Source organism: Hylobates moloch, unplaced genomic scaffold (genome assembly GCF_009828535.3).
Source record: "Hylobates moloch isolate HMO894 unplaced genomic scaffold, HMol_V3 SCAFFOLD_15, whole genome shotgun sequence".
NCBI lineage: Eukaryota > Metazoa > Chordata > Mammalia > Primates > Hylobatidae > Hylobates > Hylobates moloch.
This window is the reverse complement of record NW_026652290.1, coordinates 63,813,547-63,837,507: the sequence shown is the minus strand read 5'-3', so window position 1 is coordinate 63,837,507 and position 23,961 is coordinate 63,813,547. Positions and strand designations below refer to the sequence as shown.

The following is a 23,961-nucleotide window of genomic DNA, read 5'->3' as shown; positions in this document are numbered from 1 at the left end:
ATGCTGAATAGCTCTAGAGAGTCTAGCTAAAGTAAGGCCCCAAATTTGCAAATTCCCTTAGGCAACAACCAGAGTTTCATTACTAGACAACCCCACTGAATAATGTATTATTTTATGCATCCGTGGTTTTGAGATCACTCACATTGACCTTTGCCCATTATTTTCACTGTAAAGGTGACTGAATATGTTTTAGGCTGTTTTATGGTAATCTAAAAAGCAGCACAATTATCCTCAGATGCGTCATTTGCCACTTGGCTAACTTAAATTCTTCACAGATATATAGATGTATGTGTCTGTAAAATAGTATCAAAAGATATTTTCATAAACCCTAGGCGATTACAGTCTTTTTTGAGAAATAAAAAGTTATATATCATCCTTATGAAAAGTAAAGTTTACTGTTTTCTTCCCTTCAGATCAACGGCGAATGTCTGAAATTACAGGGCACCTAATAAAAATGAGACTGGGAGATCTGGACCGAGTCAAGTCAAAGGAAGCAAAAGAAGTAAGAATTGTGTACTAGTGTATTGTACTTCTGTAAAATATGCCTTCCTACTTGTATTTTCAGCTTAGGATTATAAAGATGTTTTAGGCAGAATTTTAAAAGAGTAATTTATGTCTTTGTTTTTTTCTCTGAGATGGAGTTTCGCTCTTGTTGCCCAGGCTGGAATGCAGTGGTGCAATCTCGGCTCACTGCAACCTTCGCCTCGTGAGTTCAAGCAATTCTCTTGCCTCAGCCTCCCAAATAGCTAGGTTACAGGCATGCACCACTATGCCCAGCTGATTTTTTTGTATTTAGTAGAGATGGGGTTTCGCCATGTTGGTCAGGCTGGTCTCGAACTCCTGACCTCAGGTGATCCACCCACTTTGGCCTCCCAAAGTGCTGGGATTACAGGCATGAGCCACCACACCTGGCCAAATATATGTGGGGGGTTTTTGTTGTTTTTTTTTTTTTTGAGATGGAGTCTCGCTCACTGAGACTTGTAATGGCACCATCTTGGCTCACTGCAACCTCCACCTCCCAGGTTCAAGTGATTCTCCTGCCTCAGCCTCCCAAGTAGGTGGGATTACAGGCGTGAGCCACAATGCCCGGCCACATTTAGGTATTTTTTTATATTCTGTACCAGTTAGCCTGTTTATTCACGTAAAAGTTTTCCACCATGTCTTATTATCCATGGTCCATACGTCATCTATAACACATATAATAAAGTACATCATTGCTGAAAGTGTGTCATCACACCAAGGGTAGGTTAACTGTGCATTGTTGACCAAATGCTAACTATCCAGAGGGCGACTGTCTGAAAGTACCAGTTTTCATCAACTCTGCATGTAGTGAGTGCTTAGATATCATCTCTAAAATAAGATGTCATCTTGCTGAAAATGGTGACAAGAAACACCTATATTCTTGCTAGAATTAAATTTTAGTCATGACATTATGTATTATCATTAGTATTGGTATTATGTAAGTACCATATTCTTGCCCTAATTCTTTTATTTAAAAATTTACTTCCCTATAAAACTTCTAAAAGGAAACATAGGAGAAAATATTTGTTACCTTAGGAAAATGTTTCTTAGCCTATACAACACCAAAAGCATGATCCATAAATGAAAAATTGGACTTCATCAGCATTTAAAATTTCTGCTTTTCAAAAGACACTATTTAGACAATGAAAAGACAAGCCATAAACTATGAGAAAATACGTGTAAAACACCTGATAAGGAATGTGTATCCAGAATCTATAAAGAACTCTCAAAACTCAGTAATAAAATTTAAAAACCTAATAAAAATAAATGAGCAGAAGAGTAAACAGACACCATGAAAAAAAGGATTTCCATGCCAGATAAGCATATATTATTAGATGTGCTAAGATACAACATCATTAGTCCTTAGGGAGATGTAAATTAAAACCTAAATGAGGCCAGATACAGTGGCTCACACCTGTAATCCCAGCACTTTGGGAGGCCAAGGTGGAAGGATCACTTGAACCCAGGAGTTTGAGACCAGCCTGGGCAACATGATGAAACCCTATCTCTACAAAAAAATAACAAAAATTAGCCGGGTATGGTGGTGGATGCCTGTAGTCCCAGCTACTTGCGAGACTGAAGTAGGACGATCACTTGAGCCTGGGAGGCAGAAGTTGGAATGAGCCAAGAGCACACCACTACACTCGTGCCTGGGCAACAGAATGAGACCCTCTCTCCAAAGGAAAAATCCCATACCAAGTACTGATGAGGATGGTCACTTTGGAAAATAGTTTGGCAATTTCTTATAGACATTCCCTCACCATACAGATCAATTCACACATTTTTATAATAGCTTTATTCATAATTGCTAAAAACTAGAAATAGTATAAATGATGTCCTTTACCTGGTAAATGAGAAAACAAACTGCATATAAAAAGAACATTGGACCGGGTGCAGTGGCTCACACCTGTAATCCCAGCACTTTGGGAGGCCAAGGTGGGCGGATCACAAAGTCAAGAGATCAAGACCATCTGGCCAACATGGTGGAACCCCATCTCTACTAAAAATACAAAAATTAGCTGGGCATGGTGGCGCAGGCCTATAATCCCATCTACTCAGGAGGCTGAGGCAGGAGAATCGCTTGAACCCGGGAGGTGGAGGTTGCAATGAGCCAAGATTGTGCCACTGCACTCTAGCCTGGGCAACACAGAGCGAGACTCCATCTCAAAAAGAACATTGAGCCCAGGAATTCAAGACCAGCCTGGGCAACATGGGAGATTCTGTTTCTACAAAAAATAAGAAATTAGTTGGGCATGGTGGTGCACACCTGTGGTCTCAGCTCCTCTGGAGGCTGAGGTAGGAGGATCACCAAGGAGGTCAGGGCTGCAGTAAGCCTTGATCGCACCACTGCACTCCAGCCTGGCTGACAGACTGAGAGGCTGTCTCCAAAAAAAAGGAACAAACTTCTGATGTATGCATCAATATGGCTGGATCTCCTATACGTGAAAGAAGCTAGATTCAAATGGCTGCATGTTATATGATTCTACTTATATAATGTTCTGGGAAATGCAAAACTACAGGGATAGAAAACAGACAAATAGTTGCCAGAAATTGGTAGTGGTAGGTAGATCCACTTGACAGGGGAACAAGGGAATTTTCTTGGGGGTGATAAGACTATTTTCTGTGTCTTCATTGTGACAGTAGTTATAAAACTGTATGCATTTGTCAAAACCCACACCTGTACACTAAAATGGTACATTTTTCTTTATGTAAATTAAACCTCAAAAAGACTGGATTTAAAAAATCAAAATAAAATTACTTCTAAATTAAAAAGTAATCCCATTTTAATAAAGCAGAGCTTCTATTGATTCTGTGACGATAACAGTATTGCTTCTTTATTCTGCAGTTTGCGGGAGGTATTTATTCCAGGCTGGAAGCACAAATCAAGGCCTCAGTGCCAGTTAGTGCACGCCAAAGCAGCTCAGAGAAAAACACAAGGTAAATCAGCATAAACTAAACCAGAGTGTCAATGGCTTTGAAGTGAATTTTTTTTTAAGATAAATCATATGAACAGTAGAAACATATCATTTGAGTTTGGTTTTATGTTTTGTTTCAATGATTATATTATCAAGGCACTAATTAGAAACAGATTTTAACTTAAAAGATAAAATCTAATGAAAATATAGCTTTGTGGATTTTTTTAAGTTTTCTGCTTGTTGGACTAGCTTCATTCTGAGCCAACTCCTGATAAAAATGTAAGCTACAGTGCTACTGGAAGTAGCAGAATTTTTGTACTGTTTGTGATCATATATTAATACTTTATATAAATCACTGTAATCTTTACCATTCCTTGCTTTATATCTTATTTCTCTTACTCCAACTGGTGGGTCTTGTGTCATTTTACATCACAAGTTTTCTGTTAGAGATTAACAGTTACTGAGATTTGAACATTAATATTACAGATTCTAATTCCTTATCTATAATTCTGAAATCTAGAAAGTTCAAAAAGCTAAAAGTGTTTTCATACATTTGTAGCAATTCAAACTTGCACTGAGCTGCTGTGATACCATTTATATTTTTTATTCATCCCACTTATATTTGATTATGGGGCACTGCTCCAGATTCATTATATACAATGTACATAACATATTATCTCTGAGAAGTAACAAATCTGAATTCCAAAAATACATCTCCTTTTAAGAGTTTTAGAAAATGGATTACGGAGCTGCAAGAAGATTTATTAAACCTTGATGTTGCCAAGCCAACATAATCTGAAGGAGCACCAACTTCCTATTGTTTTAGAAGCAACTCTGACCTCCTTTTCTATTTAAAAAATCTAGGTCTAAAAGTCGTTTTGGTCAAGGGCGTCCTGCATAAAGCACCTTAAAATATAAGTAAAAAGAGAGAAGGCACTCTCCTGGACATCTGAAATTGCTCACTTCTTGAAGATCTTCAGAACAATGACTTCCAGCTGTTTTATAATTATTTTAATCCACATAAATCATAATGCTAAAAGAAATACATAGTTTGGTTTTATGAAAATCTAATTGTAAATATGAAACTTTTTAAATCTGATTTTCTTCTAATATGATTCTAGGCTATGTAGAAAGCAATTATTTACAAATTTGCATAGTTGAGACTCCCAGTGTTTTCCTTTATTTATTTGAAAAAGAAGAGGCCTAAATTGTCAGGTAGCCAAGTTTTTTTAAGACCTTAAAAGTTAGGAGAACACAACTGGTAGTGTTACCATGCATGTGCACTGATTGTAGTATGTCTTTGGAGCTGTAAATCTTGAGATAGCGTTGAGAACTGCAGGTTGTGTGATGAAATTCCCAATGATGCTAATTTTAAGTCTTCATGAATATTAAGGAGTGACAGGTCTCAAGACTGCATTAAATGAAGTTTCAGGGTAAGGTATTTCAGTACTGTGTTGGGCAGAAGGGTTAATTTTTTTCAGCATTATATCGTGGAAAGTACAATGTTAATCCAACTTTTTTTTTCTTTCAGTTTTTAATGCTTATCTATTGATCATCTGAGCTGGAATTACTGATTATTACCTCTGTCCTCTGTGAAACTAGTGGCATTCTGAATTTGGTAAAATAACCATTGATAGTTTTAGGATAGTAAATCATTTCTGTTATATGAGACACCCACTGTACAGTTTGCAGGGCTCTAAAACCCAACCATATTTCTATAACCATTCAAATAACTCCTTAAAACAGTTATACTTGCTAGTTTGGTCTAAATTTTTCCAAATACATTAGACAGGTGAAAATTTGCATATATTCAAGAAAAATCCAAATGAAATTCTATTTTATAAATCATGTTTAAATTTTTCTAACCAGGCAGAAAGAGTGCTCAGGGAAAATTTGTTCCAAACTGTAATCATATAATAAATTATGTGTTTGTAAATTATATGTAGGTCTCTGAAAAACTTTAAGATGCACTGTTTCTATTTTTTTAAGTCTTAATTTGCCTTATAATTGACATTTCTTCAAATTATTCAGAGAACAGACTTTAATAATGTGTAACAAAAGAGCAATTTCCATTGAAATATTGAAGTGTTACACTCAGTTTACACGTACAGAAATCATTCTTTTTAGTGAGTCTTTTAGTTGATAAATGAAGCTAGATGTTATTTGATAACCTTGGCTTTGCCAAGGTTTTTGAACTGCTGTTTAGAAATTTTGTTCCAGTTTATATTTGTTTCAATTGTTTGATACTGTGGAAATAGACTTTTATTTTCTAAAGAAAATGTCTTGTAGTACATATTATATGTAAGTACTCTGTTAAATACCAGAGTTTTTTTTTGTAGTTTACTGTGTTTTCTGATTAAAGGATTTGAGTTTGTACATGTAAACAGTGCTGTAATAGTCACGACTAGGTAAGGAAAAAATATATATGCTCTTTTGATTTTTAACTGATGGTAAAAAGGCAAACTGCTTCTCCCCTGGGAGGACTGTACCACTGAATTGATTTTTACAAACCAGAGTTTATCAGAATTTGATTCTCTTCAGAATGCTTTTGGCCAGGTGCAGTGGCTCATGCCAGTAATCCCAGCACTTTGGGAGGCCAAGGCAGGCGGATCACCTGAGGTCAGGAGTTTGAGACCAGCCTGGCCAACATGGTGAAACCCCATCTCTACTAAAAATACAAAAAGATTAGCCAGGCATGGTGGCGCACACCTGTAGTCCTAGCTACTCGGGAGGCTGAGGCACAAGAATTGTTTGAACCCGGGCGGCAGAGGTTGCAGTGAGCTGAGATCATGCCACTGCGCTCCTAGCCTGGGCGACAGAGCAAGACTCCATCTCAATTTAAAACAAAAAAAGAATGTTTTTTATTTTGTTAATGTTTGTCTGTTATACATAGCACCAGTACCGCAAACATTTTACTTAAACTCTTAATAGCATTTCTTTTGCCAGATACTTTAATATTTCACCTTACATTAATCCTGGATTCACATTTCTTTAATTGAAATAAATGTTAATGACAAAAGTTGTCTGGAAAGTCTCTTTATCTGAATTATTCCATCTTCTCAGAAAAAAAGTCTAGAGTAGCTCTAGATTCCACAGGTTTTCATGGAAAATTATCTCTGCTACAAGGTGAAATTTTTGAGTTTTAAGATTATTTTAGGGCCAGGCGCGGTGGCTCACGCTTGTAATCCCAGCACTTTGGGAGGCCAAGGTGGGCGGATCACGAGGTCAGGAGATCGAGACCACGGTGAAACCCCATCTCTACTAAAAATACAAAAAAAAAAAATTAGCCAGGCGTGGTGGCGGGTGCCTGTAGTCCCAGCTACTCGGAGAGGTTGAGGCAGGAGAATGGCGTGAACCCGGGAGGCAGAGCTTGCAGTGAGCCTAGATTGCGCCACTGCACTCCAGCCTGGGCGACAGAGCGAGACTCCGTCTCTACAGAAAAAAAAAAAAAAAAAAAAAAAAAAGATTATTTTAGGCCAGGCACAGTGGCTTACGTCTGCAATCCCTGCACTTTTGGAGGCCAAGGCAGGAGGATTGCTTGAGCCCAGGAGTTCAAGATCAGCCTCGGCAACATAGTGAGACCTCGTCTCTACAAAAATAAAAATTAAAAAAATTAACCTGGCATGGTGGCACGCACCTGTGGTCCCAGCTATTAGGGAGGCTGAGGTGGAAGAATTGCTTGAGCCTGGGAGTGCAAGGCTTCAGTGAGCCATGATTGTGCCACTGCACTCCAGCCTGTGCAGCAGAACAAGACCCTGTCAAAAAAAAAAAAAAAAAAAGATTATTTTAAATGAGGTTATGCTGGTAAAGATTTACCAAACATTTAAGGGATAAAATATTTCAGAAAAGATGATCTGATAACAATGCTGATGGTACACAATTGCATTTATTTGTTACTTTCCTTCTTCACAATACTCAGCCAGGTACAGTGAGATGTGCTTATTGCTTTGGAAGCTGAGGCTGAAGCTCTGTCAAGCTTGTCTACTAAAGGCACATTATAATATAAAAACAAACAAAAAAATGTATTTTGTCTTTAATTCCTGGAATTAATTCTGCAGCCAACCTTCAGCTATTCACTGAGCAACTATGTCACACCTCCCAGGACTGGGATAGCTAGCCAGTTTAATTCTAATAGGCTAACTGTCTTTCTCCTATTTAAAGCTGATCTATTGGGGAAGACGGTACAAGAATAATATTATTCCACCCTTATAAGATTTGGGGGCAATTAAATGAGTTAATAGATCTAAAACAACTAGCACAGTACTTTCTGGCCTATAGTAAGCCCTCCATAAATGTTTGCTATTATTGTTGCATTGTTATGTTAATATGTGGAAGGTAGCCTAAATTCTTTTAAGAGTTTCATATCCCTTTTCCTGTAACTTGAGTTGTTAAGACTGTGTATGTGTGTCCATATATGTATTTGGTGCAAGAAAGGAGGCACCTAATACTTTCGTGGTTTCTATGGCATCATTTGAAACTTAAAAGAAAATCATATCAAATGTCTTATCTTATTTAGGCAAAGTAAGTGGCATTTGTAGAAAGAGCTAGGTAAAGAATACTGTTTCCTGATACGTGGTAGGGAACTATGTGGTAGGGAGCTATGCTGTTTTCAAAGAGGCTTCAACTGAAGGACAGTAAGTGAAGGCCACAGCAAAGTCTAACAGCAGCTCTCTTTCTAAGATGTATCTTTCCTTGAGAAAATATAGCCAGTTTGGTTCTTACTATTTGTTTATGAACACAGCCAATTCTTACCAAACTGAAGGTGATGGTCCTAGTAGTTGCTATTTGTTGAATGCTTTGGTTATGCCAAAGATCATCCTTCTGATATATTCCTTATCTCCTTTAGCCTCACAACACGCCCCACCCCGCCCCCACCAAATTGGGCATTATCCCCATTTTACAGGTGGAAGAGAACATTCAGCGAGGCATAGTAAACTACATACTGGGGTTGGAATCTGGGTCTATCAATACATTCCAACACTTTGAAATAGTTTTCCCTTGGGTTGCCTGAAAATTTTCTCTTAGAGGCCTCCTGCCTCACTGGCAGCTTCTTCAGACTGAAAGCAGGCGACTCGAGTGCACTTTCGGTAGTTCCAGGCTTGTTTACTCAACTGTCTGCTTAACATTTGTACTTGGAGTACCAGTAGGTATCTCCAACTTAACATAATCAAAACAGAACTTGTGATATCCCTTCCCATTCCAGCCCCCAAACTCTCTGCTTATTGAAACCCATTCTTTTGCAATTCAGTAAATGGCATTATTGCCTACTGAAGTACACAAGGCAAATATCTGGAAAGTATTCCTTATTCATCTCTTTTCTTCACACCTGACATTCAATTTATCAGCAAGTCCCATATGTACTCCACATCCATTTGCTTCTCTCTATCTCCACTATCACCACCCCCAGTTATTAACATATTTTGCATGAAGTACTACAAATGCCTCATAAGTAATTCCCCAGCTTCCATTTCAAACTTCTGTATAACTTGTGCACAAAGTGACGTTCGTGATTTTTCAGTGTGACTCAGATCACATCACTGCCCTGCTTAACACTAATAGCATCCCATCAAACCTAGAATAAAATCCAACCTTCAGGCCGGACGCAGTGGCTCACGCCTGTAATCCCAGCACTTTGGGAGGCCAAGATGGGCAGATCACGAGGTCAGGAGTTTGAGACCAGCCTGACCAACATGGCAAAACCCCATCTCTACTAAAAAATAGAAGAATTAGCTGGACATGGTGGCGGGTGCTTGCAATCCTAGCTACTTGGGAGGCTGCGGCAGGAGAATCGCTTCAACCTGGGAGGTGGAGGTTGCCATGACCTAAGATCGTGCCACTGTCTCAAAAAAAAAAAAAATTCCAACCTACACTAGTCCTACATGGCCTACCCCCTGGCTGCCTCTCAGACTTCATTTTCCATCTTATTTACTACGTTGGAATGTAGTAAGTCATTCCCACCTTTCTGTTCCTTGACATTAGCCATTCCTGCTGTCTAGAAGGCTGTTATAATTCAGGTTTTAATTTAGATGTTACTTCCTCACAGGAGGTATTTCCTATGTGCTTAGTATAAAATATTCATCCAAGTCACTCTCATCACATCCTCATAGTTTCTGTGCATAACTGACATTATTACTCTGATACTTTCCTTCCTTTATTTGTTGGTTTGCAATCTGTATCTCATGATAAAATGTGAACGCCAGAGCAGAGACCTGGTCTTCTTGACTACTGCTATGTCCACAGTGCCTAGAACAGTGACTGGAGCAGCTGGCACCAAAAACCTTTCCTCTGGAGTTCATATTTTTGGGTGGTATCTCCAATATCTGGACTGTCCCCAGCCCGGCATCATTTTAATCTGCACCTGTTGGAGTTTCAGCAGATAGAGGCCTTGTCACAAATACCTTGTCATGGGTTCTCAAGATCAGTTTGTCTGTCACCCTATAGAAAGATACACTAGATTAGTTTGATGTAGACATGAGTCCAGGTGAATTCTGCTGAAATCTGGGTAGCTTCAAGTTCTGAGCAGAATAGAAAGTTAAATAAGCTGATCTGATGGCCACCCTTTTATCTCAACAGTATATTAAACATGAACACTTGGATAATAAGTAATCACTCCAGCGTTTATAATGCTATGGAATTATGAGCATCTCATAAGCTCACCAAAGTGATTAGGTAACTTTTCCATCCTTATATTTTTCCCACCTTTTCCCCACTTTTTTCTTTGTCTAAAAATAACATTATAAACAGAAAAAAAGAATGAAGAAAAATGAACAGAGCCTCAGAAAAATATGAGACATCATTAAGCTCGCTAACATACATCTAATGGAAGTTCCAAAAGGAGAGGAGAGAGAGAAAGGAAGAGAAAAAAATATTTAAAGAAATAGCGGCTGAAAACTTTCCAAATCTGATGAAAAACTTTACACATCCAAGAAGCTCAACAAACTCTAAGAGGTTAAATGCAAAGAAATCCACAAACACATTATAGTAAAAAATGTGCAAGGACAAGGAGAAAAGCTTGAAGAAGCAAGAGAAAAATCCTTACTTATGGTCCGGCACAGTGGCTCACACCTGTAATCCCAGCACTTTGGGAGGCTGAGGCGGGCGGATCACGAGGTCAGGAGATGGAGACCATCCTGGCTAACATGGTGAAACCCGTCTCTACTAAAAATACAAAAAATTAGCCGGGCGTGGTGGCACGCACCTGTAGTCCAAGCTACTTGGGAAGTTGAGGCAGGAGAATCGCTTGAACCCAGGAGGCGGAGGTTGCAGTGAGCTGAGATCGCATCACTGCACCCCAGCCTGGGTGACACAGCGAGACTCCATCTCAAAAAAAAAAAAAAAAAAAGTCCTTACTTCCAAGAGAACCCCAGTGAGATCAACAGCTGACTTCTCATCAGATGCAGTGGAGAACAGAAGGCAGTGGATAACAGCCCAGGCACAGTGGCTCATGCCTATAATCCTGGCACTTTGCGAGGCCAAGGAGGGAGGATTGCTTGAGGCTAAGAGTTCAAGACCAGCCTGGCCAACATAGGGAGCCCTCATCTCTACAAATAATTTTTTTTTTTTTGGAGATGGAGTTTTGCTTTTCTTGCCCAGGCTGGAGTGCAGTGGCCTGATCTCAGCTCACTGCAACTTCCACCTCCCAGGTTCAAGCAATCCTCCTGCCTCAGCCTCCCAAGTAGCTGGGATTACAGGCACCTGCCACCACGCCCAGCTAATTTTTTGTATTTTTAGTAGAGACGGGGTTTCGCCATGTTGGTCAGGCTCATCTTGATCTCCTGACCTCAGGTGATCCGCCTGCCTTGGCCTCCCAAAGTGCCGAGATTACAAGCGTGAGTCACCATGCCCGGCCTTAACAAATAAATTTTTTAAATAGCCAGACATAGTGGCACACACCTGTAATTCCAGCTACTTGGGAGGCTTAGGTGGGAGGATCACTTGAGCCCAGGAGTTGGAGGCTGCAGTGAGCTATAATCACACCACTGCACTCCAGTGTGGGAGACAGAGGGAGATCCTGTTCCAAAATGAAGGAGGAGAAGGCAGTGGGATAACATTCAAAGTGCTCAAAGAAAAATCTGTCAACCAAGAATCCTACATTCAGCAAAAATTGTCTTTCAAATATGAAGGCAAAATGAAGAGATTCCCAGATAAACAAAAATTGAGATAATTCATTGCTAGCAGACCCACCTTACAAAAAATACTAAAAGAAAGTTACTGAGGTGGCCGGGCACGGTGGCTCACACCTATAATCCCAGCACTTTGGGAAGCCGAGGCAGGTGGATCACCTGAGGTCAGGAGTTTGAAACCAGCCTGGCCAACGTGGTGAAACCCCATCTGTACTAAAAATACAAAAATTAGCCGGGTGTGGCGGCAGCACCTGTAATCCCAGCTACTCGGGAGGTTGAGGCAAGAGAATCACTTGAACCTGGGAGGCGGAGGTTGCAGTGAGCCGAGATCATGACACTGCACTCCAACGTGGGCAACAACAGCAAAACTCCATCTCAAAAAAAAAAAGAAAGTTACTGAGGCTGAAACAAATGACTCTAGACAGTAATACACACAAAAAAGCATTAGTAAAGACGACATGCATATTTCTTAACTAATTTTAAAAAGCAATTGAATATGTATATAATTTTATTGTTGGGACTGTACCAAAGACATGTAATATATTTGCCAATAACAGAACAAAGGAGGTGGATGGGAGCAAAGCTATACTGGACTAAGGAAATGACTCCCAGTGGTAATACAGGAACAAAAGAAGAGAATCAGAAATGAGAAATAAATTTGATGCAATAAAAGCTATAAATATATATTTATAGGCTAATGCAATAAAAGCTATAAATATATTTTTTCTCCATTTTCTTCCCTCAGCTTTTTAAAAAGGTATAAAAGTAAAGTTATAATTATAACAATGTATTACTGAGTTTGTAACATATGTATGTATAACAATACCACAAGAGGAAACAGGGAATGGAGCTATATAGGAATAATATTTCTATATCTCTTTGGAATTTGTTATAAATGTGAAACAGATTCTGATGTTAAGATGTATATATGGTAAGCCCTGGAGCAACAACTGAGGAAATAATTCAAAAAATATATAGTAAAAAATCATTTAAAAATTAATGTTGCATCAGAAAATATTTACTTAATGCAAAAGAAAGTAAAAGAGGAATAAAGAAACAGAAAAGATAGGAGGCATGGAGAAAGCAAAAAGTAAACCAGCAAAAGTAAATCCAACTATATAAATAATAATATTAAATGTGAGTATGTTATCCATCAAAAGGCATAGAACATCAGACTAGATAAGAAAACAAAATCCCAACTAAATGCAGCATATGGGAGACAGACTTTAAATTCAAGGATACAAATGGATTAAAAATAAAATGATAGGCCGGGCACGGTGGCTCACGCTTGTAATCCCAGCACTTTGGGAGGCCGAGGCGGGCGAATCACGAGGTCAGGAGATTGAGACCACGGTGAAACCCCGTCTCTACTAAAAATATAAAAAATTAGCCGGGCGTGGTGGCGGGCGCCTGTAGTCCCAGCTACTCGGAGAGGCTGAGGCAGGAGAATGGCGTGAACCCGGGAGGCGGAGCTTGCAGTGAGCCGAGATTGCTCCACTGAACTCCAGCCTGGGCGACAGAGCAAGACTCCGTCTCAAAAAAATAAAATAAAATAAAAAATAAAAAATAAAATGATAAAAAATTATGTAACATGCAAACAGCAACCATAAGCAGGAGTGGTTATACAAAATAGGCTTCAAAAAATTATTAGAAATAAAGAGGGACATTTTATAATGAAAAGGTCACTCCATCAGGAAAATATAACAATTATAACCATATATGAACCAAAAAACAGCACCAAAATTCATAAAGTGTAAACTGACAGAACTGAAAGAGGAAATAACACAATTCAACAAGAATGAGCTTTCAATAATGGATAGACCAATAAGGCAGAAGATTGACAAGGAAACAGATGACTTGAACAACACTATAAACCAACGAAACCAAAAGACATCTATAGACACTCCACTCAACAACAGCAGAATATACATTTTTCTCCAGTGCATGTGGAACATTCTCCTGGATAGACCATGTGCTAAGCCATAATACAAGCCTCAATACATTTTAAAGGAAATAAATAATATAAAGTATGTTCTCTAACCACAAAGGAATTAAAAATAATATACAATAACCACAATAGAAATTAGAGGCTGGGTGTGGTGGTACACATCAGTAATTGCAGCACTGAGAGTCCAAGTCTGGAGAATCACTTGAGCCCAGGAGTTTGGGACCAGCGTGGGCAACATGACGTGACCTCCATCTGTGCAAAAATTTATTTTTAATTAGCTGGGTACAGTGGCGCATGCCTATGGTCCCAGCTATTCGGGAGGCTTAGGTGGGAGAATTGCTTGAACTTAGGAGATCAAGGCTGCAGTGAGCCATGTTCAAACCACTGCACTCTAGTGTGGGCAACAGAGCAAGACCCTGTCTCAAAAAAAGAGAGAGAGAGAGAAAGAACAAGGAAATTTGAGAAACCCACAGATATGTGGAAGTTAACGTATTACTAAGTAACTAATGGGCCAAGGAAGAAATCACAAGGGAGATTAGGAAATACTTTGAGATAAATGAAAAGAAAGACAACATACCAAAACATATGGGATGTAGCTAAAGCAGTGCCTGGAGAGAAATTTGTAACTGTAAATGCTTAAATAAAAAGGAAGAAAGAATGTAGGATAAACAGGTTTAAAGGTCTAATATACACCATGAAGTCTATAGTTAGTAATAAAGTATTTTATTCAGGATTTTGGCTAAATGAGTAGCTTATAGCTGTTTCTGCCCACAGAGAGGAAAATGTATGACTATGTAAGATGATGGATATATATGTTCATTTGTTCCACTATAGTAACCATTTTACTGTATATGTGTATGTTATATCATCTTGTATACCTTAAATATACACAAAATTTTTTATAAAAGGAAAGTTTTTTGGGTTTTTTTTTTTTTTGAGACAGAGTCTCGTTCTGTCGCCCAGGCTGGAGTGCAGTGGTGTGATCTCAGCTCACCGCAACCTCCACCTCCCGGGCACAAACGATTCTCGTGCCTCAGCCTCCCAAGTAGCTGGGATTACAGGCATGTGCCACCATGCCCGGCTAATTTTTGTATTTTTAGTATAGTTGAGGTTTTGCCATGTTGCCCAGGCTGATCTTGAACTCCTAGCCTCAAGTGATCTGCCTGCCTTAGCCTCCAAAAGTGCTAGGATTACAGGCATGAGCCACCACACCAAGCCAAGAAGAAAGATTTCAAATCAACCACCTAACCTTCCACGTTAAGACACTGGAAAAAGAATAGCAATTAAAAACACACTAAAAGAAAATAATAAAGATGGAAGCAAATGAACTAGAGAAGGGAAACACAATAGAGAAAAACAAAACCGAAAGCTAGGTTTTGAAAAGATTTTTTAAATTGGTAAATCTTTTAGTTAAACTAAGGAAGACTCAAATTACTAAAATCAGAAAAGAAAGAAGGGATATAAAGAAGATAAACAAAACTTATAAAGGTGTACTGTGAACAATTGTGTGCCAATAAATTAGATAACTGAGATTAAATGAGCAAATTAGTAGAAGGACACAAACTACTGAAACTGACTCAGAAAGAGAGAAAATATGAATAGCTCTATAACGACTAAAGACATTGAACTAATTGTCCAACACTACCTACGAAGAAAAGCCCAGACATCACTAGACAAAGGTATCACAAGAAAAAGAAAACTACAGACCAGTATGTCTTACGAATATAGATGCAAAAATCTTCAACATATGCTAGCACAATCTGGCAACATACAAAAATAATTATACCCTATGACCAAGGGAGATTTATTCCAGGAATGGAAAGTTGACTTAATCTCTGAAAATTAATGTAATACACTGTATCAATATAATTTTTTTTTAAGTTTCACAATCAGCTGGGCGTGGTGGCTCACGCCTGTAATCCCAGCACTTTGGGAGGCTGAGGCGGGCAGATCATGAGGTCAGGAGTTCGACACCAGCCTGAACAACATGGTGAAACCCTGTCTGTACTAAAAATACAAAAATTAGGAGTGGTGGCATATGCTTGTAATCCCAGCTATTCAGAAGAATTGCTTGAACTTGGGAAGTGGAGGTTGCAGTGAGCCGAGATCACACCATTGCACTCCAGTCTGGGTGACAGCAAGACTGTCTCAAAAAAAAAAAAAAAAAAAAAAAAAACTCTCACAATCATCTCAATAGATGCATAAAAAGCAATCAACAAGCCCAATATTCTTTCATGAAAAAAAAAACATTAACAACATAGAAAGGAACTTCCTCAACTTGATAAACGTCATCTACAAAAACCCCACAGCTAACATTACACTTAATGGTGAAGAAATGGATACTTTCCCACTAAGATCAGGAACAAAACAAGCCCATTCTCAACATTTCTATTCAGCATTGTACTGGAGGATCTAGCCAGAGCAGTCGGGCCCAAAAAATGACATAAAATGCATCTAAATTGGAAAAGAAGTAAAACTGTATCTATTTAGAGATGACATGATCCTGTATGCAGCAAATTCTATGAAATCACTAAAAAAAATTTGAACAGAGAATTGAGTTCAGTAATACTTCAGGATATAGGATCAATATGACAAAATCAACTTATTTCTATATAGTAGCAATGAAAAATCTAAAATTGAAATTAAGAAAACAACTTTTAACATCAAAAAATTAAAAGCTTAAGGATAAATTTAACAAAAGAAAAAAAATTCTGAAAACATATTCAAATAAAATATTGCTGAAAGAAATTAAACATCTAAATAAATGGAAAGACATTCTATGTTCATGGATCATAAGACTTAATGTTATTTAGATGGGAATATTCCTTAACTTAATCTACAGATTCACCACAGTCTCTAGCAGAGAGACTTGTGAGAGACTCTCTTCCCTGTAGAAATTAACAAGCTGATTCTAAAATTTATGTGAAAACTAAAGGGACTCAGAATAGCCAAAACAATTTGGAAAACAACAAAGTTAGAAGATCTACACTTTCCCATTTCCAATCTTACTACAAAGCTGCAATAGTCAAGACAGTGGAGTACTGACATAAGGATAGACATACAGATCAATGGAACAGAATTGGGAGTCCAGAAATAAACCCACATTTCTATGGTCAACTGATTTTCATCAAGGATGAAAAAGAATAGTCTTTTCTACAAATGGCACTGGGATAGCTAGACAGGCTAATGCAAAATAATCAAGTTGGATCCTTACATCACACCATATGTAAAAATTGACCCAAAATGGATCAAAGACCTAAATGTAAGAGTCAAAACTGCAAAACTCTTATAAGAAAGCATAGGGATAAATCATCATGACCTTGGATTTGGCAAGGATTCTTAGATAAGACAATAAAAGCACAAGCAACAAGCAAATAAATAAATTGGACACCAAAATTAAAAACTTTCGTGCTTCAAAGAACATCAAGAAAGTGAAAAGATAGTTTACAGAATGTGAGAAAATGTTTACAAAGTATGTATCTGATAATGAAACGTGTATCCAGAATGCATAAAGAATGCCTACAGCTCAACATTTAAAAGAAAAATAACCCAATTTTTAAAATGGTGAAAGACTTGAATAGACATTTTTCCAAAGAAGATATACAAATGGTCAGTAAGCGCATGAAAAGTTGCACAACATCATTGGCCATCAGGGAAATGCAAATCAAAACCACAGTGAGGTATCACTGTAACGCTCAGTAGAATGGCTATAAGCAAAAAGCTACATAACAACAAATGTTGCCAAGGATGTGGAGAAATTGGAACCCTCTACACTGCTGATGGGAATGTAAAATAATGCAGCCACTTTGAAAAGCCACCTGTCAGTTCTTCAAAAAGTTAAACATATAGAGTTACCATATGACTCAGATATATACACAAAAGAATTGAAAACAGGTACTCAAACAAATACTTGTACACAAATGTTCATAGCAAAACTATTCACAATAGCCAAAATGTGGAAACAACCCAAGTGTCTATTGACTGATAAATGGAGAAAGAAAATGTTGTATATCTATACAACGGAATATTAATCAGTCACAAAAAGGGTGAACCTTGTAAATATTTTGCTAAGTGAAAGAAACCAGACACAAGAGATCACACGCTGCATGACTCTATTTATATAAAATACCCAGAATGGGTAAATCCATAGCAACAGGAAGCAAATTATAAATTGTTAGGGACTGGCCAGGTGCAGTGGCTCACGCCTGTAATCCCAGCACTTTGGGAGGCCAAGGCGGGTGGATCACTTGAGGTCGGGAGTTCGAGACCAGCCTGGTCAACATGATGAAACCCTGTCTCTACTAAAAGTACAAACATTAGCTGGGCATGGTGGTGCATTCCTATAATCCCAGTTACTTGGGAGGCTGAGGCATGAGAATCGCTTGAACCTAGGAGGTGGAGGTTGCAGTGAGCTGAGAACACATTACTGCACTGCACTCCAGCCTGGGCAACAGAGCAAGACTCTGTCTCAAAAAAAAAAAATTGTTTGGGACTGGAGAGAAGAAAATGTGACTGCATAATGGATGTGTGCATAATGGATGTGTGGTTTTTGTTTGGGGTAATGAAAATGTTTTGGAGCTTGATGAAGGTGGTGGTTGCACAACATTGTGAATGCACTAAATGTCATTAAATTGTACACTTTTGTTAATTTTCTTATGTGAATTTCACTTGCAATAAAAAATGAAGGCTGGACATGGTGGCTCACGCCTGTAATCCCAGCACTTCGGGAGGCCAAGGAAGGAGGACTGCTTGAGCCCAGGAGTTCAAGACCAGCCTGGGCAACATACCGAGACCCTATCTCTACAAAAAAAATTAATAAAAATTTTAAAAAGGAATGAAGTAGATATGTGCTACAACGTGGATAAACCTTGAAAACATGCTATGTGAAAGAAGACAATCACAAAAAGTCACATATGATTCCATTTTTATAAAATGTCCAGAATGGTCAAATATATAGAGACAGACAAGATTAGCGGTTGCTTAGGGAAGGAGAGAGAAGAATGATACGGGCACCTGGGATGATAGCTAAAGGTTACAGGGTTTCTCTTTGAGGTGATAAAAATGTTCAAAACTGATTGTGGTAATGGTTGCATAACTCTGAGAGTATACTTCAAACCATTGGATTATACCATTTACATGGGTGAATTGTATGATATGTGGATTATGTTGCAAGAAAACTGTTTCAAAAAGGCCAATATTGCATTAAATTGCATTTGGGTAATAGAAATATAACCCATAATCTCACCAATTTATCCTAACAGCTACATCATTTTGTTTAATCTCTTCTTGTGTTTGCCTGGGTGTGTATATCCATCATGCATAGGGTAGTATTATTATCTGCTTTTTTACAGACAAACTGAGACCCAGAGACGGCACCGTGTCTAAGAGCAACAGAAAAAGTGCTTTGAGCAGTGTGCTCTTGATGACAGTGCTGCTGTGTTAAACAACTTGATACATGAAAGGACTTGGAATACTGCCTGACATATAGTAAGTGCTCAAAAATGTTAGCTATTGTTAGTAGACCACATGAAGGACTTTTAGAAATAACTTCATTGTGCTTATTCCCATTTTTGGCTTGGCTCACGTTATTCCCCCACCTAGATGGTTTCCTTTTGTTTGCTGCCTATTGAAATTGTTCCCTGTTCAAGGCCCTGCTCAAATCTCACCTCCTTCATGAAGCTGCTGACCTCTTCTTTCTGTGTGGTATTGTGCTCACAACATTGGCACACTTTAGCAGTCGAATGTTCTCATTGTTTCGTTGTTATTGGTCTTGATTCTGTGACCAGCTCTTCTGCTCTATTAGAAATATTTTGTTGCCAGGCACGGTGGCTCACGCCTGTAGTCCCAGCACTTTGGGAGGCCAAGGTGGGCGGATCACGAGGTCAGGGGATTGAGACCATCCTGGCCAACATGGTGAAACCCCCGTCTCTACTAAAAATACGAAAATTAGCTGGTGGTGTGGTGGCGCGTGCCTGTAGTCCCAGCTACTTGGGAGGCTGAGGCAGGAGAATTGCTTGAACCCGGGAGGTGGAGGTTGCAGTGAGCCGAGAACACGCCACTGCACTCCAGCCTGGCAACAGAGCGAGAGTCAAAAATAAATATTTTTTTGGCTGGGAGCGGTGGCTCACGCCTGTAATCCCAGCACTTTGGGAGGCCGAGAAGGTGGGCAGATCACCTGAGGTCAGGAGTTCGAGACCAGCCTGGCCAACATGGTGAAACTCCACCTCTACTAATAATACAAAAATTAGCTAGGTGTGGTGGCACACACCTGTAATCTCAGCTACTCAGGAAGCTGAAGCACGAAAATCTCTTGAACTCGGGAAGGCGGAGGTTGCAGACTTTAGTTCATTTTTGAATGACAGATATAACTGTTGGTTGTTTTAATCACAGCACTTTTATGTGTTTAATATATTTTCCCAAATTTAAAAAAAGTAAGAGAAAGAAATGTAGGCAACTATCAGAATTAGTATATATTACGAACAAGTACTTGAAGGGATCTCTCAAGTGTATTCATTCTTAGCCATAATTAGTCATATAATACCATGAATATATGTAGTTGTATACTAAGGGAAAAAAGCTGACTCTTCCCAGTAAGTGATGGAACTGAGTACTTTTAAATGACATCTAGTTTTGTCCAATGAATAAGAGTTAATGCCTCTCTGACAGTGGCTCTGGATTTAGGCCTAATGACAGCAGTTTTTAGAGGTCACCAGGTGACTCTGTTGTGCAGACAGGTTGAAAACTATACTGCTGTGTGACATGATAATCGTTAAAAGACCAACACTGTAAGCCACAGCTAGAAATGTGTTCAGAAGCATAAAAAAATCAGGAAAGCATAGATTCTTTATACCAGAGCACTATCATTAGGTGGCACTAAAAGTGCAAGAAAACCACATTAAGCGCTAAGTTTGGCCTGCCTTAGCCCACGTGTATATCATTTGTAGAAGGAAACAGAATACTGGGAAATAGCTGATAAGAGAAATTATAGCTAAAATACATAAGGAATTATAGAAAGCAAATATGAAAAGGGAAAGAAAGCAGAAAAAGAACAAAGAAAACCACTTGCAAGATGAAGTTTAAATCTGATGCTCTTCAGTGCCAGAATTGCCTGTTTTCAGAGTCATGCTTTTGTATATTAATAACACAGGTTCTCTAAGCATTTAGAAGTCTCTTATAGTTCTGAAAATTGAGAAAGCAAAAAAGTTTAAAGAGTCTAAAAAATCAAGGTTGGGCTCATTGCCTCACGCCTGTAATCCCAGCACTTTGGGAGGCCGAGGTGGGCAGATCACCTGAGGTCAGGAGTTCGAGACCAGCCTGGCCAACATGGTGAAACCCCGTCTCTACCAAAACTACAAAAATTAGCTGGGCATGGTGGCGCATGCCTGTAGTCCCAGCTACTCGGGAGACTATGGCAGTAGAATCACTTGAACCTGTAAGGTGGAGGTTGCAGTGAGCCAAGATCGCACCACTGCACTCCAGTCTGGGCAACAGAGCGAGACTCTTCTGGAAAAAAAAAAAACACACACAAGAAAAAAGAATCTAAACAAATCAATATAAGTGATGGCAGCCAAGCGCAGTGGCGCACGCCTGTAATCCTAGCAGTTTGGGAGGCCGAGGCGGGTGGACCACGAGGTCAGAAGTTCAAGACCAGCCTAACATGGTGAAACCCTGTCTCTACTAAAAATACAAAAATTAGTTGGGCATGGTGGCACGCGCCTGTAATCCCAGCTACTCAGGAGTCTGAGGCAGGAGAATCACTTGAACCCGGGAGGCAGAGGTTGCAGTGAGCCGAGATTGCGCCACTGCACTCCAGCCTGTGCGACAGAATGAGACTATCTCAAAAACAACAACAACAACAACAATAATAATAATGAGGCTCACACCTGTAATCCCAGCACTTTGGGAGACCAAGGTAGGAAGAGCGCTTGAGAATGTGAGACAAGCCTAGGAAACATAGTGAGACTCCATTTCTACAAAAAAAAAAATTAGCGGGGCATGGTGGTGCGTGCCTGTAGTCCCAGCTACTCACGAGGCTGAGGTGGGAGGCTCACTTAAGCCCAAGAGGTCAAGGCTGTAGTGAGTGATAATCATGCCACTGTACTCCATCTCCAGTCTGGGCAACAGAACGAGACCCTGTCTAAATAATAATAATAATAATAATGAAATGTTTCTCCTTTTAGTAAATATTTTTAACTTGGCAAAACGACATCTCCTAAATATGTAAATTAAGGTATAGAGTACATAGCCTGCTAAACTCTGCACACTATCTTTACTGTAGTTATCTGAAGAACTACCGCCCTTTTTCTTCCTATCCAGGTGAGGCAGAGACACAAAGATATGGAAGAACATTGGACAGATTTACATCAATATATTAATTAAGGTGATTTCAGAGTTGGAGCAGGAGAGGAAGACTTATAGATGCTTTTTCTTTTTCTTTTTGCTTGCTTGTATTTTCTTTTTAATTATTATTCAGTATTTCAAGTAGACAGAAAAGTACAGAGGATAATACAACAAATATCCAGGTACCCACCACTCAGCATTTTTACATAGTAGCATTTGATGTTTTGAAATAAGACATAAAACATTCCAAATACCCTATCACCGAGGATCCTGCATCCTCCTCTTCTTTTCCCAGAAGTGAACATTTCTCTGAATTTGATGCTTATTATGCCCATGCATGTTTATACTTTTACTACATATTTTATGTAGCTACAGCATAATATGCTATGTATACTTTATATAATGACGTCATACTATACATATCCTCATGCAATTTTTTAGACTCTGAGAATTATATATTTTGATTCAGGTAGCTTAAGTTTATTTTAGCTACTCAATAGTAATGTATTCTATTAATCTACTAATACATATTTCTTGTCTATGGACATTGAGGTTATTTTCAGTTTTTTCTTTAATGTTGTAGCAAAAACTTTCGCTCATTTTTCTTGTGCCTACATGGGTATACACGTTGTCAACTTGACTAAACATTTGCAAAAAGTTTTCTCCAGAGTTGTACCAGCTTGGGCTCACAAGCAGCATATGAAAGTCCCACTTGTTCTGTTTCCTCACCAACAATTGGGGTTATATCAGTCAGAATAACTAAATTATGCTACAGTAACACAATCACAAAAATCTCAGTGTCTTAATTCAACAGTCTATTTCTTCTTCATGAAGTTCTGTTATCATAGTCACTCAGGGACCAAGGCTGACGGAGCTTCCATCCTGACACTTGCTTCAATGAAGTAGGGAAAAAAACTGACTAAAGGGCTCAAATTTGGCTATTCCCAATTTCTGCACACAAGTGACGTTATCAATTCTGCTCACAATTAGTTGGCTCACACTTGTTTTAACAAGTCTTGTGACCACATCTAACTTCAAAGAGTTCCCACTCCTACCTTTAGGATCTGAATGTCTGTGAATGATGACTGCAGGCACTGATAAACTATACTTTTTCTAGTGCAGTGAGTATGAAATAGTCTATTTTTATTTATGTCCTGATTATTAATGAGGTTGAACATACATTCATTAAGTTTGTTGGTCATTTACGTTTTCTCTTTTGAAAATTACCCATTTATATCCTTTGCCCATTGTCTTAGTCCATTTATGCTGCTATAACAGAATACCCCAGAGTGGGTAACTTATAAAGAACAGAAATGTATTTCTCACAGCTCTGGAGGCTGGCAAGTCTAAGCTCAAGTAACTGGCATTTGGTCTGGTGAGGGCCTTCTTGCTGTGTCCTCACAGGGCAAAAGATGGAAAGGCAAGCTAGGTAAATGCTGCATGGAGCCCTTTTCCTTCTTTCCTTCTTTCTTTCCTTCCTTTTTCTTTCTCTTTCTCTCCCTCCTTCCTTCCTTATTTCTCTCTCCTTCCTTCCTTCCTTCCTTCCTTCCTTCCCTCTCTCCTCCCTCCCTTCCTTCTCTGTTTCTTTTTGTCTTTTTTCTTTCTTTCTCTTTTTCTTTCTTTTTCCTTCTTCTTTCTTTTCTTCTTTCCTCTCTTTCTTTCACTTTCCTTTCCCTTCCTTTCCCTTTCCTTTTCTTTTCCCTTTCCCTTTCCTTTTCTTTCATTTTTGACAGAGTAGTACTCTGTCACCCAGGCTGGAGTGCAGTGATGTGATCATGGCTCACTGCAGCCTTGGTCTTACCTGCCTCAGGTGATCCTCCCACCTCAGCCTCCCAAATAGTTGGGACTACAGGTGCACACCACCACATTCAGCTGATTATTACTAATTTTTTTATTTTTCATTTTTTTGTAAGGTTTTGCAATGTTGCCCAGGCTGGTCTCAAACTCCTGGGTTCAAGTGATCAGCTCACCTCAGCCACTCAAAGTATTGGGATTACAGGTGTGAGCCACCACAGCTAGCCCTTTTGACCTTTTTTTTTTTTTTTTTTTGAGATGGAGTCTCGCTCTGTCACCCAGGCTGGAGTGCAGTGGTGCGATCTCGGCTCACTGCAAG

The 23,961-nt window shown here is 39.0% G+C and overlaps 1 protein-coding gene across 6 annotated transcripts in view; it reads left to right on the top strand.

Moving 5' to 3' along the window:
• Positions 1-22,247, top strand: part of SANBR (SANT and BTB domain regulator of CSR) — a 74,931-nt gene extending 52,684 nt beyond the window's left edge. For 2 of the 6 annotated variants that reach the window (XM_032177182.2, XM_032177179.2), the window contains 3 exons: positions 414-502; positions 3,368-3,459; positions 4,302-6,456. In XM_032177182.2, the coding sequence (XP_032033073.1) occupies positions 414-502; positions 3,368-3,459; positions 4,302-4,338 (218 nt within the window). In that variant the 3' untranslated portion in view covers positions 4,339-6,456. Of the gene's footprint in view, positions 1-413; positions 503-3,367; positions 3,460-4,301; positions 6,457-18,859; positions 18,996-21,824 lie in introns of those variants that run through there. The other 4 variants (XM_032177180.2, XM_058428773.1, XR_009210023.1 and 1 more) reach the window with 3 other exon arrangements.
• Positions 22,248-23,961: the final 1,714 nt, after the last annotated feature.